This window comes from Mauremys reevesii, linkage group 9 (genome assembly GCF_016161935.1).
Source record: "Mauremys reevesii isolate NIE-2019 linkage group 9, ASM1616193v1, whole genome shotgun sequence".
Classification (NCBI taxonomy): Eukaryota; Metazoa; Chordata; order Testudines; family Geoemydidae; genus Mauremys; species Mauremys reevesii.
Genome location: NC_052631.1, coordinates 78,381,133 through 78,400,620, shown reverse-complemented (window position 1 = coordinate 78,400,620; position 19,488 = coordinate 78,381,133). Strand labels below are relative to the sequence as shown.

The 19,488-nt window shown below is 49.6% G+C and overlaps 1 protein-coding gene across 5 annotated transcripts; it reads left to right on the top strand.

Moving 5' to 3' along the window:
• The first annotated feature begins 41 nt into the window (after positions 1–41).
• On the top strand, positions 42–19,450 carry LOC120371561 (diacylglycerol O-acyltransferase 2-like). Of its 5 annotated transcripts, none has more exons than XM_039487425.1 (10): positions 42–450; positions 2,536–2,821; positions 4,865–5,065; positions 7,074–7,202; positions 9,476–9,583; positions 11,130–11,200; positions 12,456–12,660; positions 13,858–14,032; positions 14,536–14,738; positions 15,998–19,450. In XM_039487425.1, exons 3-10 carry the CDS (start codon positions 5,026–5,028, stop codon positions 16,150–16,152), a joined length of 1,086 nt encoding a protein of 361 aa, XP_039343359.1. In that variant the 5' UTR covers positions 42–450; positions 2,536–2,821; positions 4,865–5,025; the 3' UTR covers positions 16,153–19,450. The 5 variants fall into 5 exon arrangements, with proteins under 5 accessions (XP_039343359.1, XP_039343361.1, XP_039343358.1 ...); XM_039487427.1 differs by having other exon boundaries at positions 4,837–5,065; positions 16,001–19,450; XM_039487424.1 differs by having other exon boundaries at positions 4,837–5,065.
• The last annotated feature ends 38 nt before the right edge of the window (positions 19,451–19,488 follow it).

Genomic DNA, 19,488 nt, shown 5'->3' with positions numbered 1-19,488 from the left:
CTGGACAGTGGCGTACAGGTGGACAGTATGGGAAGTGAGAGTTTAGACAACAATTTGTAGGAGCAAGTTATCAGTTGAGGCTCTGAAGGGGGAGTTCATAAACATATGATTCATCTTTTGTGAAGGGCTGTAGTTACAAAGAGGGCCTCTTGTGCAACCAGCAAGTGATGACACTGCTTCCAGTGTCAGACATCTTTATTCTTCCCTAGGTGGCTAACAGAAATGCTGTCTTTCTGTGTAAAACAGGCAACACGTCTCAAGGACACTGGCTTTAAATGATGGTAAAAGACCCAATACAACTGCGACAGTAGGGATGTCAGTCTCCAGCACTGCTGCAATCTCCATTTAAATTCAAAATGGAGACTTTGTGTGGCTATAACACTTCTCTAGAGAATACAAAAGAGCTGCTTGTGTCTTGAGACCCACTTCTGACCGATAACTGAAATAAAGGTAAATATCAAGGGGAGACAAGAACTACTTATGGGGCTGCCAGGGGCTAGAATTAAGAAATGAGGTGATATTAAACGGAAATTTTAGGCTGTTCATTGAGACAAGCTGTGTGGTGGAGGCCTCCTTGTTTGGATTGTTTAAAGCTAGTTTAGATAGAATACTTAATGTAAAAAAGAAAAAAAAAATGCTGTAGGGAAGAATAATCCTGTACTGGCTGAGAAGGGATAGACTAGGTAACATAACTGCTGCTTCACATTTGGCATGGAGTTGCAACTGCAATACTGACTTTATTGGGTAGGGAATCTAAAAAGAGAAATTGCCAGCAGCTCTGCACTATACTGCCCCCTCCCCTTGCATGTTTGTCAGGGATCAGTAATGGTTTCTGAACCTGCTCTATAACTGTTCTGCTACTGAAAGCCTTGTTACAACTGTTTGACTTAACACTGTTGGCTAAATTTCTTGTCTGCTAACATGGTCAGTCCTGGGTACAAGGCAGGCCATTAGGTATTTGACACCTCTGATTTCCAAGGTTCATCTTGGAATTTCCAACCAGAGCCCAATTAATCTCCTGTCTCTACTTACCTTTTTGGGAATGAAGTCTGGCTTTAAAAAAGGCTTAGTGCTCATTCTTTATATCTAGTAGTTGGTACCAAAAGTAGCCAGAGTTCTGGTCCTGCTTGGCAGAGGCCTTGGTGGAGAGAGGCTCAGTACTGGGTACTGAAATTCACTCTCATTTACAAAAGCAATTTTTTTAGGTGGGAAGTTTCTGCATACCTGCAACTTCCTCCATGCTGCTGCTGTCAATGTGGTCAGTGCTGCACCTGGACTTCCCTTATCGCTATACTCCATATAGGAGGCTCTGTATTGTTTTGGCTGACCTAAAAACTCAGAATGGGATCTTAAGAACTAGCTTTAATGAGAAAGTAACCCTGTGCATGGACAAACCCAGTTTGCCAGAGTTGCACACCTGTGTCTTGGAGTCTCTGCTGCTTCAAGCATGTGGCCCATGAACACAATGAAATTCTTTGGTCATAGTGTGTGTTGGGGCTGTGTCTGCACTCTAGATGTCCTCCAGTACCAGGATATAAAGGATGGAGGAAGCACAATTGTTCCTTAATTCTTTCTTGCTGCAGCAAGGTGGAACCCTTGCAGTGTTTGCTTCTCTGTGACTCTGTTGTAGTTTAGTTGGGTTTAGAAAACAGGGGTTGTACCCATGTTATCAGTACTAATTAGGCCTTTGGTCAGCAGTTGAGACTTTGAAACTATCTACTTCCCCTACCCTAGGCAGAAGGGATGCATGAGTGCCCTAGCACACCAGAAAGGGTAGCCTCACCATCTTCTCCATCAGGACACAGTAGAGACTTATCTCCTGCTCATCCCCTCCATTGGGTCTTTCCCTGACTTCCCAGTGTGGAGCTGAGACTGCTCTTAAAACAGGAGATGGCATGTATCTCACAGGGAGCAAGTCCCTGGCATCCTCCTGTGTGTCCATCAGTCCAATATCTATATGCTTGAGTCATGGTCCTGAGGTAGGCAGCCACATACCTGCAAGCCAACATCCTTTCCCCCCTCTTCTAGGGTTAAATCCTCTTATCCTAAAAGGCAGTATAGATCTTCCCAGCCAGGTCAGTTAGTGCAACCATAGCTCCTAGAGAGAGAGGTGAAACAATTGATCCTAGTGGCAATTTTGATGAAGCAGTCAATCCCTCTGTCAGTGGTTTTCAACCTTTTTTCATTTCCGGACCCCTATAAAACTTCAAATGGAGGTGTTGGGCCCCTTTGGAAATCTTAGACATAGTCTGTGAACCCCCAGGGATCAATGGACCACTGGTTGAAAACCACTGCTCTATACCTTGTCCAACAAATGACTTCAACGCGTTCCAAGACCTGAAATGTATGGTCAAGACCCTTAATGTTCCACTGGAAGTATTGAAGAGAAGTCACACAAGTCACTAGATATTCTGCACCCTTCTATACCTGATAGATTCATCATGTCTATTTACAAGGGATTGTTAGCCTGTAAAGGACAAGAGTGGGATCCGTGTGGACAAATACTTGAAAAAGTAACTGTTCTCTCCCTTACAGCAATGGTGGTTCTTCAGCATGGGTTGTCCACATGGATTCCACAACCATTTTTGCGGCTGCTAAGGAGTGCTACACTTCTTCAATCCTGTATTGGCAAAGGAACTGAGGGGTGTTGGGCACATGTCACTCTTTATGCCCTCAGTGTGGGATAAGGGCATCTAAGGCCCAGGAGTTGCCCCAGTGGCTACTACTGGCCAAAAGAACCTGATCTTGCATGTATGGGGTGCATGTGCCTCAAGAGAAGGAGCCATATGGACAAAACCTCTCGAACCACAGTTACTGTAAGGTAAGTAAGTGTTCTTCTTGACTGACTCTCTCAAAGTAGAACACAAAACTCTGTCCCAGTTCTTTAGGCTAGAGCAGCCTTGAATGTGCAATGGAAAAAACAAGTTTAAATCTTCACAATGCATGGTGTTGACTTGGTGGAAGATGCTAATTTGTTAAATCTCATCTATAATTACCAAGATTAGATGTAATTTTGCAAAGGGGATCAAAATACAATGCCTTTTCCCAACTTCTCGAGACCCCTTTTAGGAGCTAGTCTTAGCTGGAGGTTCATCTGTATGTACAACCTAGTCCAAGGGAAGCACCGGGCTGCAATAGCTGTGAGGCTAACACCTTGTATTTAGAGGGGGAGACCAGTCAGTCTGTAGTGAATATACACTAGTGACCTATAAAAATCTAGAAGTTTTACAGAATCTCAAATCCAAACCAGTCTGCAGCAAATAGAGGGTAAAAAGTAACCTAGTGCTAGCTTTCTTCAGAACTATAGATACAAATTCCAAGCAATCATTAGCAAATGTACAAGCAGCAAAGAATCCTGTGGCACCTTATAGACTAACAGACGTTTTGCAGCATGAGCTTTCGTGGGTGAATGCCCACTTCGTCGGATGCAAGAGTGGAAATTTCCCACTCTTGTAGCAAATGTACAGCATGCATACTTTCTCCTTGGTTTGTCAAGTTTCTCTCAACTACCTATCACACAACAGTCTAAAATTCCTCCTCAATGATGCTTTTTTTTTCCAGTCCTTTTAAAATCCAAATATAACTTCTGACACAAGTTGTGGTTTTGGTGCTAGAGCGGTCTCTTTTGGCAATAGATGTTCATGTGCAAAGGCTTGTATTTTTATCAGTGCTTGGGAATATGACAAATTTTCTATTTCTATTGGTGAATGTAGCTTTTTAGCAGAAGTAATGGTTAAAGTGGCATCCATTCTTCTGAAGTTAGAATTTGCCCGTTTACAAGATATTTTGCCCTTTTTTAACAGCAAACGTGGAACTTCTCTTCTTCAGTACTGAAATTCACTCTAATTTACAAAAGCAGATTTTCTAGGAGGAAGGATTCTGCATACCTGCCACTTCCTCCATGCTGCTGTTGTCAATGTGCTCAGTGCCGCACCTGCGAAAACTGCGGAAAAGTTTAAGGCAGAAGAGGAAAAATAAGTGTCCAGCTAGGTACTCAGATTGCCTAAACAACCAGCAACAGCTGAATACCTAGCCGAGCACAGCCGAGAGCGAGAACATCCAGTGGCAACCTCATGTGGTGCCTGACCCAGAACATCTTACCCCAACTCTGTAGCACTTAACATAGCATTGCCTGGAACCTCCTTCAATAACTATATACTATACCTAGGAGTCCACTCCAGCACCCAGAAGGCAGTAGAAAGATTCCTATTGATTTCAGTGTGAGTAGGATCAATCCTGAGATACCACAACCCAGAATTCTGATTCTGGCTTCAGACTCTCTTCTTTCTGCTTCTGTGGTTCTGGTCTGATTTCCAGTAAGCCTTGGAAGAGATGGGTGACAGGAAAAGCATTCAGAGTGTCAAGGATGCCTAGGATGAGGAATCAGATCTTCTACGTCAAGGTGTAATCTCTGCTACAGTGAGCAGGAAGGAGCCTTTCCCCTGTGAAGCCTTGACCAATTTGCCAGGTGCATCGTAGAAGGGAGTGAGGCAGTTGTGCCTTCTTGAATATATTGGCTATTGGCTACTGGATTTAACAGTCTGAGCCAGTGTGGCAAATGCTACTTTCCTCTAACAAATGATGATTTGAGTTTGACTTTTTCACATTTTCAACTTGCCTTTAATTAGAATCCCACAACTAACATGTGGGCAGTAGTTTGTGACATACCCAGGAAAGTACCATTCCAAGCAGGGGGGAAGACAGACTCAGGCAAGTGTCTTCTGATGAAAATATCCAGCATTGTGTACATTTGTGTAAGTGGGTGAAGGGTGCAGGATCCTTTATGGAAACAGCCACCTGGGACCTTCTGATAACTCCTCCTTTTTAATATCACAGGGTTTTCTTCTTGTTTTTTCAAATGAAGGACAGGGTTTGTCCACCACCCCTCCAATGCGGGCAGTTTACCTTGGGCCAGACAGTGGCATTTCAAAGCAGTTGGACACACCATCAGTTTCACAGGTTGAGATTTGCAAACCTGCTTTTTAACCTGCGGATCCAAAGTCTGGGAGAGAACTTGTCACCAACATGAAAACAATTATTGCAGCCTATTCCCAAAATCGTAGTGGTAAGAAAATTGCAAAGCGTATTTGAAGTTATTTATAATGCTCTAGACTTGCCAGTTTCTAGTCAATTGATTAGTATTTGTTGTTATACACTTGTTTTAGGCTGTTTAATAAAAGGGGAAGGCTTTTTATAAATATTGTGTAGCAGCAGCAGGGCACAAATCCCTCAAATTACTCTGCAGGAATGAATTCTCTGAAATTGACATTGCAAAGGAGCATCAGGTAGTTCACCAAAATAGGGGGCTGCAAAGAGTGGCAAATTCTCCCTGCTTGAGTGCTAATTCAGACATGTAGTCCAAATTAAAGGAAAGCATCTAGCAACTCTTACTCAGGAAAGATTCCCGCTGCTTTTAACAGGAGTGAGAGCTAAGTAAATCTGAGTAAAGTGTGCTGGATTTGGCCCTCGCTCAACTAAGGGCAGAACTGTGGCGTATGAGATTTCTGGGATCCGGTGTGATACATTGGGGAGTCTGGCGTGTATCAGGGATGAGTAATGGATTTGACAGAACTTGGCAAACTGCTCTGGGGAAGAAAACACATGCATTCAAACCCAATGAGAGCTCCCATATTCATTTAATTTCCACTGCCCTGTCCATGATCTGGATTTGCCTCTGGAAGGGATGAACCCCCAAAGCTGGATGGGTCTGACACAAATCTGGATTTGGTGGCTTTTCTGTGATCTCCTGTTCCTGGCTTTTCCTCTGATCCAGCACAGCAATGTATGCTGGGGCCCCTCTGTTCTAGCTATGTAGATACATGTCTTGGGGGTTGTTAAAATTAGAGCACCTGCCAAAGTTATTTTCCCAGCCATGGAAAGGCCAGCTGTGACTCTGTGCAACTCTTCTGAGTGCTCTGTGAGCCAGTTGCCTTGTGGTCAGGCCTTGGTGGGACAGGCCATTTGGCACATGGAGGCTCTCGCAGCTCAGCCTAAATTCCTCACACAAACACTGAGCCCTTCCATGGCAAGGAGGGGATGGGTGTGCACATGGAATTTGGAATCTGACTCCAGTCCAGAGGGGAGGAGGGATGGAAAGCCCCTCACTGTGTTTGCTGTGCCATCAGTGGGAGTTAATCGTTCACCAAGGTTAGCTGGGGGGAGGAGAAGTGAAGCAAGTTAGTGCTGTTGAACTCCCTCTTTCAGGAATCAAGGCCGGGGGCAGGGGCGAGGTCCCCTTATCAGTCATTGCAGGACAGGACCATGAGCCTTGCACATTCAGGCTCATTTGTCACTAGTTCAGACGCTCCTGCCTGCTGGGATGCTTTAGCTGGGTGCGTACTTGCCCCCTGCTTCCCATGACTCCTAGCTCAGGCTTCCCCAGCACACATCTATAGGAAGGATGGCAGCTGCCTTGCATGCAGCAGAGTGACCCCAACCTTGCGCAGAATCTGGCCTCCCTGGGAGTCTGGCCAGCTTTGAAACTTGAATGTTTTGCCAAACTCCTTCCCTATGAGGCTGAACAGGCCCAGGGAGACTCCTCCCCAGACTCTGGAGGAGTCTCCATTCCCCTCAGGATCTTGGAACGTCCTTGGATGTGCTTCATTCACCTAGCAGCACACCCTCATCCCCATCCCAGCACAAGAGCCCCACTGGGCCTTGCCCTCTCTCCCTGTCTGCTCTGAGCTTCATATTCATCTTCTGTACCTGTGGTCAGCCTGGGCTACTGGAGACAGCCTGAGGAATCAGCCCTGTGTGTGTACGTGCTGCGGGCTCAGTGTATGTGCGAGGGCCTGCAGGTGCACATGTATGGGGAGTGGGGTGACTATATGTTTTGGTGCATGGAGTGGTTTGTGCAGCTGTGTGTCGGTGCATGCGATGGGGGGGGGACTGCGTGTGTGTGTGCGTGCATGTGAAGGTGTAGGTGTGCGTGGGATTGTCCGTGTTTTTGGGGGGTTGTGTGTTATGGGGGTGAGGGAGAGAAGAGGTTCAGCAGGTAAGTGCAGCATGACCAGCAGCAGGCTCAGGAAGTGATCGATCACAAGTGCAAACCAAATGGTGTGTGTGCTTTGCAGGGAGCCGTGCCAGCGTTCAGGCCGCCCTGCATACTCTGCTCACCGTGCCCTGGCCCTCGCAGCGGGAGTTCCGAGCATGCATCCAGCTCCTCTCAGTTCTGCAGTGGGTCCTCAGCTTCTTGCTGATGGGTGAGTAGACCCAGCTGGCAGGAGGAGGCGCACCATTCTCCATCTCTCTCACCAATCAGATGCTGCTGTGGGGTTGTTGAGATTCTGCATTGGGGTCCGTATGGTTTGTTACTCTCTATCCCTAGCACCACAGTTGATAATTTCACAAAAATTCAGGACATCGGAAAATCCAGCACTAAGGCCTGAGGGAATGACCAGGAAGAACAGCAGTCTTGCCCAGGGGAATGAGGGGTGCAAGAGATCTTTGCTGGTCAGTGGGGGAAGGATTTTCAGATGAGACCTCAGAAAAATACCCCATGATCCTTTTCATAGGAGCAGAGGTCCGTGTGATCCTGAGCTAACATCTTTCCTCTCACGGCTGTGCAACGTGGTGTGCTCCCTTCGGCTGTCTGCTTCTCTCCTTGCCTTCTGGGGTTGCATTTAGAGCTTGTTGAAGGACAAAGTGCTTTGGGGTAAAGGCCCCTGTATAGGTGGGGTTAACTGCATTCAAATTAGGCCTGGCACCAATCCACTTCTCAGGATACAAAGGGCCTGCTTTTTTTTTTTTTTAAGTGCTGAGCACCCAAACCGCGTGTCAGTGGCCCAGAATGTTTATACCCTCTCCTGCTGTGCACCCACCTCCTGCTCACCCCCCAGAAAAAGCTTAGATTGTGGATTGGTGGTGGGGGCAGAGACTGTCTCCGTATGTGTTTGTACAGTGCTTAGGAGGACAAGGCCCTGATCCCGACTGGGGCCTTCGAGCACAACCACATCTGAAATAGCTCAGAATCCCGAGCAGGAATTCAGCTCCTTCAACTTGCCTCCGACTTACAGAGGGGATAGGAGGCACCTTGGCTCACTTACAGATACCCCCCTCCCCTGCCACCTCCCAGCTGCACTCTGTGACAGGAGACTTCCCGTTAGCTTAATTATCTTATTCTGCGGAATTCTGTTTTGGGACTGTGACTTGCAAATCGGATCAAGTTAGTGCTTGTTACAGAATAATTGATTTAAAAGGGAAGGGAGGATTAGTGGTAAATGGCTTCAGCTTTTCAGAAGACTGAATTTGTAGTTGAGACACGGGGCTTGTCTGCACTGGCACTTTACGGTGCTGTAACTTGCTCAGCCCCGTGAGCGCAGCAAGTTTCAGTGCTGTAAAACGCCAGTGTAGACAGTGCCCCAGCGCTGGGAGCTGCGCCCCTCATGGAGGTGGTGCCGCGACTACACAAGCCATGTTAAAGCGCTGCCATGGCAGTGCTTTAACATTGCCAGCGTAGACTAGCCCTAAAGAGACTTGAGACATTGTTACCTACAGTCCTAGGCTGTAAACTGCTGGGGGCAGGGACCATCGTTTTGTTCAGTTTGTCCAGTGCCTTGGACCATGGGCCTGATTCTTGCCTGAGGCCCCGAGGTGCCACTGCAATAGAAATTATACTAATAAGTACCTCAGCAAGTTCTACAAATATGGGATTAGCTTTCCACCATTAGACTGTGGTAGGCAGGCTGCATTTTGAGACCTCTGGTGGGTCTGCATGCGGCACAGTCCCAGCACATGTGGTTACTGCAGTCTAAGCCTCTCACGCTCTTTCCCCGGTTGCTCCATGTACTGGAAGTGGGCTGTAGTTTAAGTACACGATATACATGGGGGGGCAGAGGGGCTCGGGTTCAGCAGGCTTTCTCATATCTGAAGCTGTTTGGCCAGACATTGCACCCCCTTTAGAAGTGTCTCCTGCTGTCCACAGTTGATGCTCAGCTTTGGCTGCTTGTCTCTGACCTGGGGAGGCTGCATATGTACTAGGAACATTGGAGCCTGTAATTCTCCATCAGAGTGGCTCCAGCATAGACCAGGCTCTTGAGGTTTTACTATTGTGGTGCCTAGACAGGCTGTATAGATAAAGATGACAGTAGTAAAAAGGCCAGAATCTTGTCTCCAATGCAGCCTCTTTCCAGGGAGCACCACAGGTAATGAATTAGGGCCCCAAATTTTACTAGTGCAGCAAAGCCAGTCTGGCTGTTGTTCTGCCCTTACCGATTCAGCGTGGAGGCTTAATGGGTCTGGATTGGTTGGTCAGTGCTGAAACACAGCCAGTCAGAACACACCGCAAATAAGCAGGCATTTTGGCCTACAGACAAGTGCTGGGAATCAGATATTTTCTGGGGTGGGTGGGAAGATCTGCCCAGTTCTGAATTGGCCCAAAGAGGATGGGATTCACTGTGGGCGCTCATCTCATTCCACATTAGAACTGGGGCATTATGGGATATGTGAGCTAATCTCTTGCTTGTGATACCCTCAGGAATCGTCGCCCTGTTTCTCCTCGTCTATTTGGTTTTCACCAGTTTCTGGCCAGTTTCTGCTCTATACTTTGCCTGGGTAATCTTTGACTGGGACGCACCGGAGCAAGGTATGGGAAGGTACAGCCTAATTTACTGCATACGTGTATGCATAGCAGGACAGAGGGGAGACAGATTTGCTGGAGGATTCAAATGTCTGTCCAACCCCTTGCATGTATGTCCTTGTCTCTGAGAGTATGATCTGTGTTTGTAGGTCTTCAGGTCCCGGTATTTGCTAAATCACACTCACGCTAAAGGCATTTCCCCAAGAGCAAGGGAAATAGGTCCAGAGACGCACACAGGGAGTAAACCATAAAGTTTACAGCAGATTGTACAAAGATCTTTGTGTGCTCTTTGCTGTTTTTCCCCTCTCATCTTCCATTATTTGCTTGCTTATTTAATGATCTTTAGTGACTGGCCCTTCCACAACATCTGCTCAGTGTCATGTGTGATTAAAATGTGACTCTGACAGCACCCGGGCTGGAACTCTGTTTAATTTCATTCTGTTTCTCTGTATTGTAACACCTAGCAACATTTACAGCAGCAGCAGGGATAGTCCAGAAGCACAGACTCCTGCCACCTGAGATTAAGGAGACTCTCCTTTATCTGTTAGCAATACAGGGCCTATGACATAGTTCTGGGCAGTTGTGATTCCTTCTAGTAGGGCACAAATATGCACAGAGAATCATTACATCAGCTGGGGCATAAGCAGCCAGAGAAGGTAAGATTTCCAGAATCATTTCTCTGGCCTAGTGACAAAGACAAACTACAGAGGTGCAGGGGTTCCCCAAAAGAGTCAGTCTTTCCAGCAATCCCCAGTGTGGCTGTGATGGATGGTCACTGTATGAGGTCTAGTTGGGGACTACGCTCCAAAGTTGCAGCAGTTTGTGGTGGTCTCTTGTTATTGCCCCTGCCTGGATTGTGGCACAGCTATTTTTGCAAAATATCAGAGGGGAAAGCCAGTTAGTAGTGGGAACTTCTGCAAAAGAATAGGTCTGCTGTATGACACTAGAGGGCAGCAGCCCATAATATACCCAGGAGATACTGGCCCTGTGAGAGGATAGTCCTAGACTCCCAAGGTTTCAAAAGCTGTTTTGTTCCTCGCTGCAATAAAATGACCTTTTGGACAACTGATCTAAAACCGAATTGTGCCAAAATGTCTGTGTTCACATCAGAACACACGTGTGCATCCTAGTGAGTAAGGCGCTGGCCTGCAGTGTGGGAGACCCAGGTTCTAATCCTTGCTCTGTGCCTGATTCAGAGCATAGCTTTTCATCCCAGATCACTCTGAATCAGGCAGAGCAGGATCTTGAGCCTGGGTATCCCACATCCAGGGCAATGCCTTGGCCATCAGGCTGCACTGTACAATTTCTCCTCCCTCCCCCAATCTTTCCAGTGAAAACTGCACATCTCTGCAAACTGTTAACAATAAATAAATAAATTAAATAAAAAATCAGGTCATCACCAATGTTCTGACTAGCTCTGGTCTGCTGGGAGGCAAGGGCTAAAAGGAAGAGGAAGTGACCAACCTCCCAGTGGAAGTGGATTCTGTCCTCAGTGTCAGTGTCTGTGTGAGATCCTTGTCCTCACAGCTACTCCCTCTTGTGTGGTTTGCAGGTGGGAGGAGGTCGGCATGGGTTCGAAACTGGCCTGTCTGGAAGCATTTCCGAGATTATTTCCCTATTCAGGTAAGCTGTGCTGGGCAGGTGTGTCATGCCCCTGCTGTCCATACAGTATGTGCTGAGTGCTATACTGTAGAATTTTGACTTCCTGCAAACCTCTGGACAAGCTCCTAAGTCTCTCAGGCATCTCTGTTGGGCCCCTTGCCTGAATAAATCTCTCATGTCTCTCTGTATACATCCATCCTGCAACCTGGCTGCTGGCAGCTTCATGGGTGCCCAGTACATCCACCTGCCCCTGAAATTGCACATGCATTTTTCTGTAGAGGCCAGGCCAGACCCTGCATGGAGCTTCCAGTAAAGCCGACAGAAATTTGTTTTAAAAATTGATGCTGGAATTAATGTGACCTCCTGCTACCCCCTAGTGGACATTTGAGACAACAGACACCTTACTCTTCACAGAATCTTTAGGATCACATCCGGTGCAGATGCTTGCCCCCAAATCGAATCCCAGCCCCCACAAAATTCAGCAATTCAATAGCTGTTCAGCACATATATTTATTTTGGGTGAGGGAGTAACTACTGAGCACAGGTCAGCTCAGGAATGAAAGGAAAGGCTGCTATATGAAGAGAGATTAATAAGACGGGCTTTTCAGCTTGGAAAAGAGACGACGAAGGGGTGATATGATAGAGGTCTATAAAATCATGACTGGTGTAGAGAAAGTAAATAAGTGTTGTTTACTCCTTCCCATAACACAAGAACTAGGGGTCACCAAATGAGATTAATAGGCAGCAGGTTTAAAACAAACAAAAGGAAGTATTTTTTTCACACAACATCCAATCAACCTGTGGAACTCCTTGCCAGGGGATGTTGTGAAGGCCAAGAGTATAACGGTTCAAAAAAGAACTAGATAAATTCATGGAGGATAGGTCCATCAATGGCTATTAGCCAGGATGGGCAGGGATGGTGTCCCTAGCCTCTGTTTGCCAGAAGCTGAGAATGGGCAACAGGGGAAGGATCATTAGATGATTGCCTGTTCAGTTCAGTCCCTCTGGGGTACCTGGCATTGGCCAATGGTGGAAGACAGGATTCTGGGCTAGATGGACCTTTGGTCTGACCCAGTATGGCCGCTCTTATGTGTTGATTTGCCCATCTGTTTGTGGGGGTGAGGGGTGCGCCAGGTGGGGATTGCCAAGTTGATATTTATCCAGCACTGCCCACCTGCAGTCATGTGTAGAGACCTGTGACCCAACCAGGATCCTCCTTCCCTCTTCCCCCACCAGTCCCTGCCTTCCCCATTGATTATGTATCTTCTCCTTCTAGTTAGTGAAGACTCACAGCCTCCTCCCCAGTCACAATTATATCATTGGCGCACACCCCCATGGGATCCTCTGCGTTGGGGCCTTCTGCAACTTCATCACCGAGTCCACTGGCTTCTCTGAGAAGTTCCCCGGCATCAGACCCTTCCTGGCCACGCTGGCTGGCAACTTCCGGCTGCCGGTCTTCCGGGAGTACCTGATGAGTGGGGGTGAGCATGCTCAGGGAGTGTCCCTTGCTCAGGTCCAGAGAATCACACCAGAAGTGTTGCAGATGTGGCTAATACAAGAGACCTAGGAGATCTGTAAAATAGCCAGCTCCTCTCCTTTCTTTCCATCACTGATCACCTGAGTCCCTTCCCTCTGCAGCGTCTGGCCAAAGCCCCTTTCGAACCCTCTGGATACTGAATCTACTGCTGGCAACATCATTCTGTTCTCATGTGCTTCTGTTGTTTTTTTTTTCCCCTGAGACTAAAGCAAATTTTAGTACTTGCCAAAATGTCAGCTTGACATTGCTGCCTGGGCCAGGCTCAGTGCAGTCAGCAGCTCACTGAGATTCTCCCACCATGCTCTGCTACTGCACCTCCATTCTGCCCCACACCCAGCACTACTCTAGCCTGCCCCCTCCCACTCTGCCATTGCTCCTCTGCCTGGGTTGGGTGATGGAATTCCATGCCGCAGCCAGGCCCTAGAGAAGGAAAGACAGGGGAACGCCACAGAGCTCAAGTATTTCATGGGCTATATAGTGCTTCCCTAGGGATTGTTCCTTGCACCATCCCCTAGGAAAGCTCAAAGACCTGAGCAACTGTCATTTTTCATGCAGCCCAGACATGAAGTGTGCTCTGCTCTATGTCCTCCACTCCCCGAGTGCCAATTCCCAGGCTCAGTCACTGAAAATGGCACCATAACATCCCCTGGGAAACTGCATTCTGCCTGGCACAGCTGCTGCTTCCTGCTGCTAGCTAACATGGGCGTTCAGGAGCTGGGGCCCAGTGAGTGCCCATTTCGGCCTCCGCTCTGCTGATCTCCTTATCCTATTGCACCCTCCAGAGCAAGAGACCCCGTGGCTCCTGGGTGGACACAAGGTGTCGCCCTTATTCCATGTGTTGGGCTCCTGGGCAGGGACATAGGTCTGCCTCTATGCTGGGAGGAAGGAAAGAGAATAGCTCCCCTGCACCTTCTGCACGCCTGAGTGGAGGGCACCTGATCATCCACCCGCCCTTGCTTGTTGGGATGTTCTCCTCAAATCCTAACTGTAGGCCTGTTTCCAAGCCCCCCAAACTCATTCAGAGATTGGGGCCAGGGGTCTGTCCCCCAGGTCATCTGGTGAGTCAAGGGGTTCTCAGGTGGGCCAAGAGCTGGTTTCCATTGCAGTTCTCCTCATGTTCCCTTGGTGCTCTTCTCTTTAGGCCTGTGTCCTGTGACACGCCGGGCAATAGGGTACCTGCTCTCTCAGAATGGCAGTGGGAACGCTGTGGCCATCGTGATTGGAGGTGCGGCCGAGTCGCTGTCTTGCCAGCCAGGAGTCACCACATTAATCCTCAAAAACCGCAAAGGCTTTGTTCGGATGGCACTGCAGCATGGGTGAGTATCATCAGCCAGATGCTGTCCTGAGAGGCCTCCAACTCCTCTGGTAGCACCTCCAGGAACCTGCCAAGCCAGCCACTTGCCCAGGAAACAGGGCCTGGCACCTCTCCCCTCCTTGGGATCTCCCCAGGCAGCCCATCCCTGGACTACCTTTCAGTAGGACCCAGGAGATAGGATAGTGAGTGTGCCTCAGCTGCTACTTACTGTGACTCCCAAGGGAGGCCGGTTCAATATGATCAAGTTTGTTGCAGGGCCCCATGGTACTGAGGTGCAGTAGCGAGCTGGATGCTGGAAGTAGGGGTCCTGGAGGTATGGCTGCACCCACTGGTTTGAAGTGGGTTCCATTATATACAGGGTTTACAGTTTGGTTCAGTGGCGCTCAGCACCGCGCCCCCCCCCCCTCCAGACAAATGGTTCCACACCCCTGGTAGCGAGTGCTACCCTGGGAGTGGGGGCGCTGGCTGCGGAGGGCACTCATAGTACAATGCTTTCTCCCCCAGGGCACACCTGGTTCCTGCCTTCTCCTTCGGTGAGAATGACCTCTTCCGGCAAGTGGTTTTTGAAGAGGACAGCTGGATGAGGGGCATTCAGAAGAGGTTCCAGAAGCTGGTGGGCTTTGCTCCCTGCGTCTTCTATGGACGGGGTTTAACCTCTATCCATTCCCGAGGCTTCCTGCCCTACCCGAAGCCTATCACCACTGTCAGTGAGTATCCCCTTACTCTTCTCCTATGGCTTTGGCTGCTCCAAAAGCCCCGGCACTGGTAGTGGTGGGGGTTGAGGCCTGGTTGTCTAAGCCAGCAATTTTCAAATGTGGATACAGCAGCCACATGCGGCCACCAGCAGCTTTTCTTGTGGCCACAGTCTCCTGGGCTGTGATTTAGGGGGAGGGTGGGGCAAGCAGCAGCCCCTCCCCCCGCCCACCCCCGTTTTGCTCCTGGATGCACTGCCTTGGTGTTGGATACTAGGGCTGCAAGCAGGGATTGAGCCCTGCCCCCTCTGGACACAACTGGGGTACAACGCTGGAGGAGCAGGCTGCTGGTGAGTTCCCCACCTCTCCAGGGGTGGTGAGGCTCAGGATTTGGGATTCACCCCTGGGGGAGTGGGGCAGCAAGCTCTGGCCGTTGGTCTTCGGGTTCCAGCCCTGGGCTACGCCTGCGCGGCCACAGATGCCAGGCTCTGGCCCAGCAGCTTTGGGCTCCATCCCCCAGCCATGGTGTTTTGGCTCTGGCTATGGGGCATCAGGCATTGGCCCCCAACTATTTCCCCTGGCATCCCCAACCCAATCACCCCTGGCTCCTGCTGGCTCCCCTGACTTACTTACTCAGCTCCAGCTTAATTTGTCCTCAGGTTTGTTGGGGCTGAGTAAGTCTGCTGTGAAAAGTGATATTTGTATGTTTGTTAATATCACTTTTAACAACAGACTTATTAGCTAGCAATAAATAAATTACAATGATTTGAACATGCATATTTGTTTGTTTTTCCTGAAGCTAATTAAGTATTTTAGGAAAAAAATTGAGCGCGGCCACCAGCAAGAGTTGGTGGCCGCACTCTGAGGCCACCAAAAATTTGTCCTGAGAACCCCTGGCCTAAGCTGACAGAGAGGGTTCCACTTGCCATTGAGTTTGTGATAAGTGTGGAAGCCAAAAACTCATAATGTGAGGAGTGAAATCCAGCAATTGGCAGAGTGGGCCCAGGGGGCTTGTGAACCTGCAGTTGGTGGGTGTGATCCCAGGGCACAGTGTGTTCTCTTCCTTCCCTCTCTGCCCCATGCCTGTGGCCAGGTGCTGTTGCTGTCTCTGTGGTACTATTGCCCATATGTAAGAATTCACTAGGAAGAAAGTTTAGCATTAGCATTCCAAGGCCCAGCTCATTATGAGGGGGAGAGAGTCCTCCTAGCTGTACCAGCTGGTTTATTCTATGTGCTTAGGATTCACTCTTCCACCCTCTTTCTGGCTCTGGCAGTAGGAGAACCTGTGACGGTGCCCAGGATCCAGGAGCCTAGCCACGAGACGGTGGATCTGTACCATGCTATGTACATCCGCTCCCTGCTCAAGCTCTTCAATGACCACAAAGCCAAGTATGGCCTGTCGGAGGCGGACGAGCTGAGGATCTTGTGACTGAGGTCGGAGAGAAGCCAGGGGACTTTGGGCAGCCAAGCCCTAACTCGCAAGGGCTGTCTGCTCTTGGAGGTTGGAATGGCAGCTTACCTGGCAGGATGGGGGCTCTCAGGGACATACTGTTCACCCCAGCTACTGCTTGCTCTCTCCCCCAGTGCCTTACTCACTTGTCCCCTTGGTGCTGCCCCAGTCTCTGCTTCTGTTTGTTCCCTCCAGAAGATGAATGAAGGAAGGAGGGATCTCCCTGCTTGTCATATCCCCGCGTTTCCTGTGTGCTTTCTGCTCGCTCCCATGGGCAATGCAGTGAGTTGGCTTCCTCAACTCCCAAAGCCCCCTCAGGGAAGGGAGGAGCACAGGAAGGACAGGTGCTGGGGCTTGGAAGGGATGGGGAGTGTGCATGTGAGTAGAGGGACATGGGGGAATGTGTGTGGGGACATTTCTCCTCTGCCCGGACCCCGCTCTCCTGGAGGGAGATGAATAGTAGCTTTGTGCTGCTGCTAATGGAACAGAGAAATGCAACCCTGCAGGCTAAACTCTGCCCAGGGCTCCAGGTCTGGCTGAGAAGGAGGGAGGGTGAGATGGATAGAATGGGGGAAAAGAGGGGAGGGAGGAGAAAAATGGAGGGAAAACCCTTGACTGTAGCGAGTGTGAAAAGCAGTGTTACCAGAGGGGCCTGCAATGCCATGCAGGGTGTGTTGTGAGGGGCAGGGCCCTGAGACTGAGGGTCTCTGAGGAGCTGGCTGCTGACTCAACTCCTTGCCTAAGGAAAGCTGGGCAGCTATAACTCCTTGTGGCCTTGTCTGTCCCTGGTGCCCATGTAGAATGGAGCCTCCTGGGAGGGTTTGTCCTTCCATCTCTGTTTTGCTGGCTAAACGTGTCGCTCAGAAGCGGGCATGTCAGGCTGTTTACCCCCAAGGGGACATGTCATCCCTGCACCGGGTTGGGGAGTTCTCCCTGTGGTGGTTAGCACAGGCAGCTTTGCCTCAGCCTTAGAATCAGGGCAGGTTCATGGCTTCCCTTCCCACAGTGAGGAAGGATGGACAGTCAGGGAGTTCATGGGAAGCTTGGTGAGACTCTGGCCAGGACATAGCCAGGATGCACAAGATTTTTCCCTTTGCATCTCCCCTTCCCAACACATCTTGTTCTCTGCCTGAGCTGTGGCCATCCCTGTGTTTTCCCCATGGCCCCCGTATGTGCCATCCACCACTTTCTTCACTTGTGGGTCCCAGCCTCACAATTTCTTGTCCCTGTCTGTGTGAATTGGCAGCAGGAAAGGCCAGTGCACCTGGAGCTGCCTGTGGAGAGACACCAGGTCCCAGAACAGCAATAGCAGAGTCTCTGGGGAGACCGCACATGGGAGATTGCAGTGATTTCTGGGCACCACGTGACCAGAAAGAGATTGATCCTAGGAAGGGGATCAGAATAGAGCAAGAAAAACTCCCAGGAGCCTGGAGGGAAAGCCTAGCGTGCAAGTCTGCAAACCTCTGACAAGTGTGTCCCCTTTGGGAGGGCAAGAAATTAGTTACGAGTAAAGGCAGATGTAACTAGGAGGTTTGGAGGCAATTGATGATGAGAAAATACAGACTGTCTCTCAGGGATAGTGAGATTACTGAGCTTGGGTGTTGTCTCCCAAGGGAAGGGGTGTGAGCCCCAGGACATGGGGCATTTCAGGCTGGGTCTGACAAAACAGTAGGACTGGACTGTGCTGTAGGGGCCAATCCTGCTTTGGCTCCAGGGCTGGATGGGATAATCCAATGGGGCTTGTCCATCACTCACCTCAATGATTCTTTGTTGAATACATTTTTATAAATCTCATACTGACATGGCCCACGTTGTGTGAGAAGGCGGCAGTTCTGGAGGTGGGGAAGCACCATGTGGTAGTCCATACACCTACATACATGCCAAGAACATAACCATGCATGTGCCTGGACATCCCCCTCCATACCCAGACATGCACACAAACACACACTGCTCCTTACACACGTGATACATACACCCCTCCATGCACGAGCTCAGAGCACACACTCCTAAGGACTTTCAAACACACTTCATTGTTCTTTGGAGAAGGGAGGCTGCTGCATGTTGTTCCAAGGATTCAGTAGGATTCAGCCCAAAGGGGTGCACTAGCCCTTCCCTGCTGAAGACAGCTCTCTTGAGCAGTGAGCCTGGCTCCCCCTGCAGGCCCTTCCTGTGCTGGTTGAGGGGGCAGCTAGCCTGCTGCTCCCACTGTACAAATGACAATGGGTCTATCACAAGCTCCTCTGCATGGAGTATAGGGTGACCAGATAGTAAGTGTGAAAAATCGGGGTGGGGGGTAATTGGCACCTATATAAGAAAAAGCCCCAAATATCAGGACTGTCCCTATAAAATTGGGACATCTGGTCACTCTAATGGAGTAGCTTAATGGGATGGCAGGGTTGCTCCTGTGGTCACAGATTCTATTGCTGGGCTCCCTTCCAATTGCCTGGGGCCCTATAATTCTGCTCTGAGCTACTTCAGTGGCTCTCAGCTGTGCTCTCCTGCTGTGCTGCCATGCCTGGAGGCCCAGAATGGGGGGCTGTGGCACCTTATGGGAGCACTGAGTAGAGGGTCCTGCCCTAGCTCTAGACTCTGTGTGGTGAGAAGATTCGAATGGTGCCAGGGGAATATAACTGGGTAGCTCCCCAGGCAGGAGCTTCTGCACCCAGCCCCTGGTGCTTAGCTCAGGTCCCAGGGGTTAGTGTTTTGTTTCTCAAGCCGAGTGAGTAATGTCAGGCAGCTGGTACCAGCGTAGGGAAATCCCAGCATTAAAGCTGGGATTAACCTCCCTGAGGAGCTCAACTCCATAAAACAAAAGCTGCTCTGCTACTGCCATCACTTGTGAGCAAAGCCTCAGCCTGATGCCTGCTGGAGCAGCTGCTGAGGACCTCTAAGTGGGGAATGTCTGAAGCCACCCGCACTGCAGTATCAGAGGCAAAGTAGTGCATGGATTAGCCCCGCTCATGGTACATGCTGGTACTAAACCCTGGAGGATGCAGATCAGGGGCACAGCACAGGCGGGCACTGCTTTCCACGAAGTCTGTGAGGAAACAGGGCTGAAACAATGGTAATAATTTCCTCCATTTCCAAAGCTCCTAAAGCAATTTGCATGTCCACAGCCCCACTGAAATTCAGCACCTCTGAGGTGGAGACATCAGCACCTGGTGCAGAGCACCCTGCACAGGAGTGAGAGAACCAGGCCAAGAATAAACAGCTAGGAAACTTGTTTCTGGCCTTAGAGAGTATTCAGGGGTAGAGGGCAGCTTCTGCACCTGACCCCCCCCCCCCCCCAGCCTCTGCAAGCAGAGAAGGTGATGG